Consider the following 13,234-nt stretch of genomic DNA (forward strand, 5'->3'; position numbering starts at 1 on the left):
GATTATTGTTGTATGATATATTTCGTAGGTCTAAGAATCGGGCGATATCTTTTTTTTATTGAATTTAAATTATTGTTTTTTTTTATTACTTTATAAGCCAATACAACATTTGCTAGGTTTCTTTGCCTACAAATTATATTTAACCTATTCGCAACTTGTGGAAATTTTCCAATGGCAGAGCATATTCCGAATGCGGTAATACGAGCGCGCTGTGCTTTGAAAGAGGATGTTGTGACAAGGACTGAAAAAGGAATGCTTAAATGGTTTGGACACGTGGAGCGAATGAGTGAAGAAAGAATGACGCATCAAATATATAAGGCAAGTGTGTGTGGGCAAGTCGGTCGCGGGAGACCTCGTAGAACATTCGTCGATCAAATTGGCGACGTTTTGAGAAAAGGAGAGGTCCGAAGCACCCGCAACCGGCGAGCATGTATGAAAAGAGTAATGAATGTAGAGGAAGCGCGTGAGGTTACAGACCTAAGGATAGGATAGGATAGAAGCAAATGGCATTCTATTGTCTCTGCCTACCCCGACGGGAACAAGGCGTGAGTATGTGTGTGTGTGTGTGTGAATTAGTTTTAAAATGCACCAGCAGAGTGCGTGTGTACTAAGTTCAGTGTTGAAAAAAAATATTCATAGAAGTTAGCAATCTAATAAGAAAATAAGATGATGTCTTCTTCATTTTGATAAAATATATGTTCATTGCCACGAAAACATTTATGATATCTGCTTCATTAAATGATTCGATCAAGCCATTGCAATGTTGACAAAAGTATATTACTGTTCAATAAATTTGTGTATACTTTAGAATCCTAAAATGAAATTGTTTTCACATTTTCAATGTGGTTTATAAATTAAATAGTCAATGGTTGTACCTTCATTAGTTTAAGTTTTATTTATTTAGAGCATTCGTAACAAGATTTCTAAAAAACTACGACGAAAAATTTTGTCATCATTAAATAATATTCCTACCGATAGTAAATAAAATTTGGATCAATGTCAACTTATAGAAAAACACACGTTAATTTTCTGCCACTGAGTTGGTATCTTTTCTACGTATCACACGAAAGCAGTACTTCTGACAGTGCTCGAATGTGCGAAGCATTGCTGTAGTTGGAACACTCAACGTTGAGCGTTATGCCGCATAATGCGCTCGAGTATGTGTAGTGTCTGTATCACTCTGAATCGCAGATTATTTATTCTTAGCTAGCTTAGATAGCTATATACGATAAAAAAATAAAGGTATCAATCACATACATAATTATTATGAACGGACTGACTTTATAAGTAGTACTAGTAGTATTTAAGTACAAAATATACTCGTATGCGGCTGAATTAGATATGATTTGTATTGATTCGCAATATTTTAACGGACTAAGGATTATTTAAGCTATTTGCATTTGATATACATATTATGTGACAGGCTAAAGTAAGCTCTTTAACGGCCGTTTTCAATAACCTATCTACTCTTAGTTTAACTTACGGATACATTGCTGTCACCGTTTAATGACAAGAACTTATCTATCCATAGTTATGTCCAATATCCAATGCTATCTGTCAATTGGTTATTGAAATGTAAGTAAGCGTAAAAGGATAGATTTCGTCGTCTAGTTAGTTAAACTAAGGATAGATAGATTATTGAAAACGGCCGCTAAATATTAGACTATATAAACTAGAAGAAAAATATATTAGGAATACTTTTAATAGCGCTAAGTTTGTCTCAGGTCTGACAGTGCTTCGAATGGGTGGTAGTTTTTAACTTTCAATAAGTGATTTCATACTACAAAAATTTTAATTAAAATATTTGAATTATGAATTTATGTAAAAATATTGGTATTAATGATAATATATGAAAATATTAGCTTAAACAACAAAATAATTTTAATATGTGTTATTTTCATGAAAGTGTAATAATGTGAAGCCCCATATATAACACGGACTTAGTAGCGATCCAAATATTGACTTAGGTGTATTGAAATCTACCAGAGTACTCGAGTCTTTAGAGAGTGCAATACTTTAGTAGAAATCGCTTTCTTTCTCTTCTTACTGAAACATGTTGTATTATAGCTTCCAAATACCAACCTCAAAATCTTCTTCTGCTAAGTCGTCTTCAGATGGTGGCCATCCCGGAGTAGAATAATTCTGTAGTCTAGTTGGCAATTGTAACAGTGGTAACAGATTTTCAGGCCAAATTATTAACGCGAGTCCAAGCATAGATGAACCAAAAACTAGACCCACATCTTGGGCTGCTTTGAGAGCTCTCAATGCTCGTCTAAGCATAACTTTCCTCTTCAATTCGTCACCAGCTGCTTGAGCAAATGAAGTAGCTGAGGCAGCTAGAGCCAATTGCATTGGTGAGAGCATTAAGCCGCATAAGGCGTATAAGACCAGTAGGATTGCTAAAGGTGTTGCAATGGAATGAGCTAATAATAAAATGCCTACTAATACATGTGCTGCTGCAACTACCGCTCTTGTTCCAGTTCTCTGTAGAACTATTGGAGAGAACGGTGCAATTATAGCAGCAACTGCATGCATAATTGCAAGTGGTGTCGCCCCGGCTTCTGCTCCAGCGAAAGCCGTGAAAGGTAATATTACTGTCGAGCAAAGCCCACTTGCCACACAGAGTAGCGAGAAGCGTATTATGATTGGTTTCGGGAGTTTCTGGGGAGGTCGTGTAATGAGCCGTCGAACAGAAGTGGCACCGAGGGAGGATGCAACAGACTCTCGTCTTCGATTTGAGACTAATTGTGGCATCTTTGTTGGTGTTTTCGATTTGCGCCATAACCATTCCTTCTTACAGAAGTTGCCAACAGGTATCTGTAACATAACATTTTTAAAAACTGTAATTAAATGATAAATTTGTTGAAATCTGAAAAAAATCCAATATAAATTAATAATTATTTTACCCCTATCTATATATACCCCCCAGTAGCAGCTCGAATTGTCGGGGATCCAGTGCTCTGTGAACGACTGGATCACTTGGCGTTGCGTAGAGACGTCGCTTCGTTGTGTGTCTTCTACCGCATTTATCACGGGGAGTGTTTCGAAGAGCTGTTTAAACTGATTCCTGCCGCAGAATTCCACCTTCGCACGACACGCCACAAGTTAGTATATCATCCCCACCATCTGGATGTGTGGCGGTCCTCCACAATGCGGTTTTCAAGGAGCTTTCTTCCACGTACTACAAAGCTGGGTAATGAGCTTCCTTGTGCGGTGTTTCCCGGACGATACGACTTGGGTACCTTCCAATAAAGCGCGTACACCTTCCTTAAAGGCCGGCAACGCTCTTGTGATTCCTCGGGTGTTGCAAGAGAATGTGGGCGGCGGTGATCATTTAACACCAGGTGACCCGTACGGTCGTATGTCCTCCTATTCCATAAAAAAAATATCTATCATAGTTTTTTAAAGTGTTTAACGGAATGCTAACTAGTGCATAGTAAAATCTTTAATAGTTTAATTTGTTTTTAAAAGTTTTTATTATTTGAACATTAAGGGAATAAAAACACATAAAGATATTACTATAGCAAAGGACGATGAAGGAAATTATGCTTTTTCACCACACATACTGTTGAAAGTATTATCAGGTAGATTTATTCTACTTCTTTTGTGAATAAAAAATAAAGTGGTAATGTACTCTGTTTCAAGTCATTGAAAAACTTTGAAAAAAGAGAAATTGGCATCGAACAATCAGGGCGTCATAAATAGAGCGCGGCAATACTTCAAGTTGTCCTTGTCATTATAGGTATCTACAAAGCGAAATCACCTGGCGTTGCGTACAGACGTCACATTGTGTGTCTTCTACCGCATTTATCACGGGCAATATTTCGAAGAGCTGTTCCACCTTCGCACGCACACGCCACACACAATACAAACTACTGTAATATCTCCACCATCAGGATGTGTGGCATTCCTCACTCCTACGGTTTTCAAGCACCTTTCTTCCACGTACATCAAGCTGTGAAATGAGCTTCTTTGTGCGGTGTCTCCAGGACGATACGACATGAACTCGTCTAAAAGGCCGGCAACGCTCCTGTGATTCTAGTACGTGAAAACAGCTTAATCCCGATCTATTTATTCATCAGATCATACCGAAGACTTCGTTACATTATAGTAAGTAAGGCTCACAAATCTATTTATCCTCTTATATTATGTAAACATACAAGATATGATTGACACATGGCGCTACCTGGGGTATCACAGCGTGATGCCGGTGAGGATCTGAGATGGTCCGCGTCGCCGGCCGTACGCTGTGCGACCGCGAGCGCTCCGTCAGGTCTGGTAGGCTGCCCATACGGCCATCCGGCAAACTGACTCACTTAATACGTATCTGTAGAAAACACTTTCAAATATCACTCCAAGTGTAAAGATTTAACTAAGATAGAAGTGATTAGATCCCATCTAACAGAATACTGTTAGATCCAATCACTTTGAGAAAAAGCAAAAGGATGCAGGCAAACAAAGAATGCGATGATGAGACGTAATACGTATCAAGGATCTATCTATCATAGGTGTAACAGAGAGCTCTTTGTACAGAGGGTGCATGGAGGCAAAAGAAACGCCAGAACACGTGCTTATGGAGTGCAGGAGTTTGGGCGAATAACGGGCGCATATCCTCCGATCTTTATCATCGACCTCGGAAGAAAGCCCTGCAGAAATTTATAAAGACTGCTTGCTACACTTCTGGGATGATCTGGGCTGGTTGGAGTCAGAAGACGAACGAACACGTGCAAAAGCCTAATCAAGAGGCTAAGTGTGTAAACAGCCCAGTTATACTAACAAAAAGATATAGAAGAGAAAAACATGTCCTATCAATATCGGGAGTAGATCCCCATTTGGTACTTTAAGTCGAGTCAAAGTAAAATCTCTACCATTAACCAATACATAATAAGCATAACTAGTAAAAGTATGCGTTTAATTTGTTCTATTAAAATAACCAGTTTGCAAGTTATTTCTGTACGCGAGGAAGCGAGGCGGTTTTAAAGACTGTTTTCTTTCATTGAATCCGGTACCTGGTAGAGGTTATGTATTTATTTATTTATTGAAATACCAACAGCATTACATACAAAACATTAAAAATAATTATGGTCTAATAGGTACATAATCTGGTATGAATGCCAGTTACTGGTGCATACACCACTCTCATTGCAAGACATTAATTTAAGTACAGAATACAGTTCGACCTACAATTTTAACAAGGATAAAGGAGATAAGGAAAGCATAATATCGAATAAAATTATTGTGAAAAGTATGCGTATAATTTGTTCTATTAAAATAACCAGTTTAATATTATTTCTGCACGCGAGGAAGCGAAGCGGTGTTAAATACTGTTTTCTTTCATTGAATCGGTGCCTGTTAAGGTTACGTGTCGAGTAATATTATAGTCAAAAGTATGTGTTTAATTTGTTCTATTAAAATAAATAGTACACTATTAGCTCTATAATTAATATCTGTACGCGAGGAAGCGAAACGGTATAAAAGACTGTTTTCATTCATTGCCTAGACGAGGCAGTGTGTCGGTTTAAATTATAGTAAGAAGTATTCGTTCTATTTGTTATATCAAAATAAGTCCAGGTTATTTCTACACGCAGGGAAGCGAAACGGTATTAAAAACTTTTTTTGTTCATTGAATCAGTGCCTAGACAAGGTTATGTGTCGATTTAAATTATAATAAAAAAAAATATTTTCAACGTATCATTTGTTCTAAAATAACACGTTTACTCAACAAGTTATTTCTGTACGCGAGGAAGCCGAGCGATGTTAAGGACTTTGTTCGTTCATTGAAGCGGTTCCTAGATGGGGTAATATTGTGCCCAGTTAAGTAAAACGGCCGTTTTTGTGCTCCACTTTTGTGGTGTGCTTCTCCGCTGTATTTCTGTAGTCCGTTCATTGGGACTATGCCAATCACTCACAATGCTAACATGTTAAATTGCCAAACTACTAAAACTAGTAGTTAAATTATTATAGCATTCGTAAGAAATATATTAACTTTATTTCTTTAAATCGGCTTTACTCAAGAATGTGCTGCTATCGACTAGTTTTGTCCGGATTTCCAGAGGTCCTTCATCACCCATTTTCTATTCTCGTAACTTTGTTGACGGTAAGTTCCAATCCTATCCGGGGAACTTGTCATTTAAATATCTTAAAACGGGTTTTACGATATTTAAATGACAAGTTCGCACGTAATTATCTATAATGCGTAGATAGAAGATAAACAATGGATTCGTCACTAAAATAACAGTAATAATGTGTCAGAGACACATAAATTACATTTGTATCGAGAGTAAGCGAGATACCCTACAATAACTACTGTCCCTTTCGCGTATGCGATTTTTGAAGTGAAACTTCTTTAGAATCGTTGTGATTTCAAACCGGATGCAACCGAAAAAACGACAGATAAGATACTTAAATGTGTATGATGAAGCCGGCAAAGAATTATTTATTTTTTAAATATTTTTAAACAATATTTTATGGAATGTTGCTTTTGTATATATATTTTTTTAGGATATTTTTTTAAATATATGTAAAGAATATATCTTTGAAAAATTGTTGTAAAATATTGACGGAAACTTTGACATATTTGTTTTTAAAATTAATCCGTTGAAGTTTTACTTCTACTATGTGTCCCAGCACACATTAATTTTTTTTTTTATTTGGATCCAGTTCTGTTTTTTTTTTTTATGGAATAGGAGGACAAACGAGCGTACGGGTCACCTGTTGTTAAGTGATCACCGCCGCCCACAATCTCTTGCAACACCAGAGGAATCACAGGAGCGTTGCCGGCCTTTAAGGAAGGTGTACGCGCTTTTTTTGAAGGTACCCATGTCGTATCGTCCCGGAAACACCGCACTAGGAAGCTCATTCCACAGCTTTGTAGTACGTGGAAGAAAGCTCCTTGAAAACCGCACTGTGGAGGGCCGCCACACCTCCAGATGGTGAGGATGATATCCTAACTTGTGGCGTGTCGTGCGAAGGTGGAATTCGGCGGCAGGAATCAGGTTAAACAGCTCTTCGGAACACTCCCCGTGATAAATGCGGTAGAAGACACACAATGAAGCGACGTCTCTACGCAACGCCAAGTGATCCAGCCGTTCACAGAGCACTGGGACCCCGACAATTCGAGCTGCTCTGCGTTGCACGCGGTCAAATGGATCGAGCTGATACTGGGGTGTGCCAGACCAGAGATGACAGCAATACTCTATGTGTGGCCGGACCTGCGCTTTGTAGAGCGCTAGTATGTGGGCCGGCTTGAAGTATTGCCGTGCTCTATTAATGACGCCCAGTTTCTTTGAAGCCAATTTGGCTTTGCCTTCCAGATGACCACGAAATTGGCAATCGCTCGAGATTTCGAGACCCAGTATTCCGATACTAGGCGAGGCTTTGAGGGAAGTGTTGTCAAAGAGCGGTGATACGACAAATGGGGTTTTTTTAGTGGTAAACGTGCAAACTTGAGTCTTCTGGGGGTTAAATTGGACAAGGTTTAATTTTCCCCATTCCGTGACCTTCTCAAGAGAGGACTCGATAGAAGACACAAGTTTCTCCCGGCACTGGTCAACGATTTCCCGAGAGAGACCTGCATGGCCCGTGTATATCACCAGTGCTGTCATCCGCATAGCAATGAATGTTGGAGGTGTCCAACATATCATTGATATGCAGAAGAATTGGCCTCCGGTCCTCGACACTAACCTATGCCAAACATAGCGGCACTAGGCCGCTACTTCACGCCGGTATTCTGTGCGTTCAGTTCATCGGCGCACAACAAATAATCGCTGGCGTGGTGCAATACTATTTAAGTTAAATTGTAATTGAATTAATTTTCATTGTTAATAGGTAATTGAGTGATTTGGTGTGAAGTCAGTTATTATTAAATTATGGGACGTTGTTGTCTATGACGTTCGAAATCGTTAAGAATGAAAACATAACACACATCAAAGACTATTGCTGTCTGATTCACATACGCTGACAGCGAATCTAGTGTTCATCTTCTATCTACGGTATATAGTGATATTGTTTCTACCACAATGAAAAGGGTTATCTATGCTCTATTAAAATATTATGTTTTAAGTTGTCAACTCAACCAAACGTATCTCCCAACTATTGACGTTCGATCTTAGAAAACGCATCATAACATAATATCCATATGTTAATGAAATGAAGAAACTGAACCGTGGACTTGTGTTAAAAATTTTACGAAAATGAACTTTTTGACATAGGGTTGCTTATGTAGGGCTAAGTGGAGAAAACTTACGAATTCTAACCAGGACATTAACGGGGCACTGCAGATTAAACAAACACCTCTCAATCTTAGGTCTCAGAGATTGCAGAGCGTGTAGATTCTGTAATAGTGCTGATGCAAACTCGCTACACATTCTCTCTGAATGTGGTCCTTTAATCCGTAAACGTAGCATCTCTTTGGGAAGTCCAATTCTTCAACCACTTGAGATACGTCAGCTCACTGCAAAAGTCATAATAAGATTCATAAAAAGAATCAATGTTAGCAGTGAGCTATAGTTATCAGTGGCTATCACAATCACATTGGTCGCAGTGAAACAGGGCTGCACTGAACTGCACCAAAGCCACTTTACAAACCATAACCATACAGTCGCTTCGACCCTATTCTCGTAACTAAACGAGAATGGAATGGGCAATGTTGTCTATGATGTTTTCCTCTACTTTCACTAGATGGCGCTCTTTCGACCCCATAGAAATCCTAAATAACTTACGCGATCGAATAGACAAAAAAATCTCACACTTGGCACTTTGGTCTACAGGCTGTAGTGAGTTCGCGGTAACGATATCAATACCTATGAATAACGAGTAAAGTCGATTTAAATAAATTACGTTGATACTACAACTAAGTGCTCGAGTTTACATAAGAAACCGAATGAATAAACGACTATGGTAAAGTTTAGACACCTATGTACATTATACATATGTTTACTGTGCCTATACTGCTTAGTAAAATTTAATTTAACTAGGTGATTGGATGTCAGATGAAAAACAGCGTAAGACACAAATGACAATGTCCTCCACAACAGTAACCAACACTGTGTTAAACATTTAATTTCGACCCACACGTCGTGTCCTTAGCCTCCCGTTCATCTAAGGTCGTTGTTGGTTCGGCGTATCGATGCGATTTACAAGTTACATGTGTTATTTCATCTTGACTTTCTTTAACTTTATTATATAAGTAGAAACGAGCTTGTGTTTTAAATATGTACTTTTTTGTTCTAAGTTGTAATACTTATCGTATTTTATCTTTCTATGTAGTCGTCACCCATGCGTTAAGATAGCTACTGGTCACTAGCTTAATAAGAAACGTAACATGCAGTGTTCGTGTATAACTTAGAATTTACTTAAAAATTTCCAATCTTTCTACACCTGCAGATATCTTTAAAATTGGCTTCGAAGTAACTGGGCGTCATTAACAGAGCACAGCAATATTTCAAGCCGGCCAACATTCTAGCGCTCTACAAAGCGCAGGTCCGGCCACACATAGAGTATTGCTGTCATCTCTGGTCTGGCGCACCCCAGCTCATCATCATCATCATCAACAGTTCGATCCATTTGACCGCGTGCAACGTAGAGCAGCTCGAATTATCAGGGACCCAGTGCTCTGTGAACGGCTGGATCACTTGCACTGCGTAGAGATGTCGCTTCATTGTGTGTCTTCTACCGCATTTATCACGGGGAGTGTTCCGAAGAGCTGTTTAACCTGATTCCTGCAGCCGAATTCCACCTTCGCACGACACGCCACAAGTTAGGATATCATCCTCGCCATCTGGATGTGTGGCGGTCCTCCACAGTGCGGTTTTCAAGGAGCTTTCTTCCACGTACTACAAAGCTGTGGAATGAACTTCCTTGTGCGGTGTTCCCGGGATGATACGACATGGGTACTTTTAAAAAAAGCACGTACACCTCCCTAAAGGCCGGCAACGCTCCTGTGATTCCTCTGGTGTTGCAAGAGAATGTGGGGGGCGGTACGGGTCACCTGTTGTTAAGTGATCTTAACATCAGGTGACCCGTACGCCCGTTTGTCCTCCTATTTTATATAAAAAAAAATTACTTAATAATTTCCAATCTTTCTACACCTGTAAATATCTTAGAATTTACTAAATCATTTCCAATCGTTTTACACCAGCAGATATTTTAGAATTTTCTTGTCTTATAATTTCGAATCTTATTACACCTGCAGATATCTTAGAATTTACTAAACAAACCAATCATACACACGCAATGGGCATTCAGTGATCTACATGTGCATTATAACAATGCATTCAGTGTACTGGCTGGGTCTGTCATGGCTTTGCAGTGCATCAGGGAAGTTCGCGGAGGCGCATTGATAATAATTTGATAAGAAAAAGATACACATCCTTGAATCCGTGAATACGGCTTCACATCAAGTTAAATTAATTCTAATTTACTAACATTCGTTTAGTTAAAACATTACTAACAAGTATATGAATCTGGTCGAAAATAAATGTTTATTTTTAGTGTTATTGTTATTATTAGTATCTAATGTACGTATGATGAACATATTGGCCAAATGCTTATTATTTCGTTATTTGGGTCTACCAATAATTATTATTTATTTATGTGAAGTTTGTAGGAGCAAGATTAGAATGACTGTTGATCGACACTAATATAAAACATTTCAAACATTTTGATTCAAATCTACGGTAAGAGTACTTGTACAATGTAGAAAAATTTTAATATCATCATGGTTCTTTAAGTATGAAAGAGACTTACGCGACGGAATAATTGATGTGACAGTATTGTATCAATACTTATCTGACACATGCATATAAAATCGCGTGTCCTTTAACTATAATTTTTAATTTCCTTTCTTTTATTTACAGCCTAATGGGTTAGAGAAGTATGAAAATATGAGCTACTAAAAATTTTAACCCACTTTGATCAGTTCTTGCTTTAACTAATCACTGAAATCCAAACCTTATACGCGTTGTCTTATATGGAGTATCTTCATGAGCACATCATCTAATTATATTTAACACATTTTACTTCTAGATATCACTGTGAGATATGTTTGGTTATTTACTACGCAGACACTATTATTGATATGAAACAGGTGAACGCTGTCATGGTAGCAAAATGCTGGGAACGAGGCTCGTGTTGGGTGACCATCGTTTCAGCATAATTTGGGATGTATTATATTTTTATAAACAAGTATGTCGTATGACCGCTCTTTGAGAACACTGCCATTATTGCCTCGCTATTGGAAAATTAGCACTAGAAATCTTGAGCTATTGGCAATTCCGCGGTCGTCTAGAAGGATAGCTTTATTGAGTACCTCATTTATCACGGAGAAGATCAGTAGAGCTGCTTCAAATAATTTCTGACATCGAATTCCACCTTCGCACGAGACGCCACAAACTTAGCGTTCCTCTGCAGCATGGTTATCATGGAACTTTCAGCCACATTCAAATAAAATATGGGCCAGGACGTTCTATCTACAGAAAAGCGCGTACACTTTCCTAAAACACCAGCTACGCTCCGGTGATTACTCTGATGGTCCCAGTGTATGTGGGTCGCGGTGATGACAAAATGTTTTCTGGTTTTTATGCATTTTTAATTCTATACGACTACAACGTAAAATTATGATAATTTTATACACATCAAACAAAAAACACTAACCAGGATTAAAATCCTGTTACTCCATAAAATAAATCAAAACAACATACTTAACTATTACAATTAATGTATAAAATCTTAATTTGATGTTAGAACCAAATAAAATACATTTTAACATCAAGTATTATATTAACTATAATTACCATTATTTGTTTACGTTTTGCGTTCCTTACGGTCACTCATCACTTATATTATTATTATTTACATAATATAAATTATAATTTTATTATAAGTAATTTAAAAAAAAAATTAACGTAAAACAAGCGCCTTCAAAACAACTATTCTAAAACAGATATAATATGCGCTAAAAAGAAAAAAAATATGCGTATTTTTAGTATACCATCTAATTTATTAATCTAATTCTAGTTACAAATATTGTTTTGGAATAGAATAAAAAAAGAGTTATCAAAATCGGTTCTCCCAGTCGAAAGTTCTGAGGTAACAAACATAAAAAAAATACCGACGCATTGAGAACCTCTTCTTTTTTCGAAGTCGGTAAAAAAGTGCACAATACGTGCACGTTATAAACAAATTTATAAAGATTGTACGTTAGATAATATCTTAAATTAGTTATTATGTGCATTTTTGTTTAAATAATAATATAATATTCAATTTGCTGCATATCTCATAGTCACCCTCGTCAAGAGTAGTATATGAGGTAGGGATGAGGGTGGTGTCTCGCGCATGCGCAGTGGATGCTGTGTACAGACGGGAAGAATAAATTACAATTAGATACATCAATAAAAGTGATCGGCCGGGCTCGGTCAGTTATTATTGCTTATTGGTATGTGTGGAGTTATTTGAGAGATATACTGAAAAGCAGTGTTTCTTTCTCTTCTTTGCATTGAAGAAAAGTCGGTAATAGTTGGGGTGGTGTGTGTGGATGATGAATGATGATGAATAAAAGAAGATTGACAGCACTTTATAACTCAAATATATAATATAATTATCAGTGGGGTACTCCTTAGCACATGATGTCGGCTAGATTATGGGTACCACAACGGCTTCTTTTTCTGCCGTGAAGCAGTAATGTAAGCATTATTGTGTTTCTGTCTGAATGGCGGTGTAGTTAAATTACGGGGCAAATGAGACTTAGCATAATATTATGTCTCAAAGTGACCAGCGCAATTGTAGTGCCGTTCAAAATTTTTGGGTTTATCAAGAATCCTAAGTAGCACTGCATTGTAATGAGCAGGGCGTTTTAATTACCATCAGCTGAACGTCCTGCTCGTCTCTTATTGTCATAAAAATGGAGGGAAGTGTAGAGAATGGTCAAACTGAGTTAACGTATCGTGATCAGTCGGAATGATTGTTGTCAAGGGGCTGGGGCAAAAGTGCCTACTAATAAGAGATAATATTAGAAGTTACTTTTGCCCCAGCGTGACCGTGGTAAATAGAGGTCCATGATCCCTGATTACATAACGGTTTTGGGTATATATATCATAGACTTAGGAATATACTACGTATAGATGAACTAATAGACCGATTGTGCGTGATAAATTTTGATATTTCAATGTGTATACTATTTCACTATTTAAAATACGAAGGCTTGAGTTTATCAACGACAAAATAATCGTTGATTAAG

The 13,234-nt window shown here is 37.7% G+C and overlaps 1 protein-coding gene across 1 annotated transcript in view; it reads right to left on the minus strand.

The window, feature by feature from the left end:
• The window catches only part of LOC126966792 (protein unc-93 homolog A), a 28,174-nt gene extending 17,099 nt beyond the window's left edge, over positions 1–11,075 (minus strand). The window contains exons 1-4 of the mRNA XM_050811052.1: positions 10,951–11,075; positions 8,246–8,452; positions 4,187–4,327; positions 2,083–2,817 (exon numbers count right to left, since the gene is read on the minus strand). Coding sequence (XP_050667009.1) covers positions 2,083–2,817; positions 4,187–4,291 — 840 coding nt within the window. The 5' untranslated portion in view covers positions 4,292–4,327; positions 8,246–8,452; positions 10,951–11,075. The remainder of the gene's footprint in view (positions 1–2,082; positions 2,818–4,186; positions 4,328–8,245; positions 8,453–10,950) is intronic.
• Positions 11,076–13,234: the final 2,159 nt, after the last annotated feature.

Source organism: Leptidea sinapis, chromosome 1 (genome assembly GCF_905404315.1).
Source record: "Leptidea sinapis chromosome 1, ilLepSina1.1, whole genome shotgun sequence".
NCBI lineage: Eukaryota > Metazoa > Arthropoda > Insecta > Lepidoptera > Pieridae > Leptidea > Leptidea sinapis.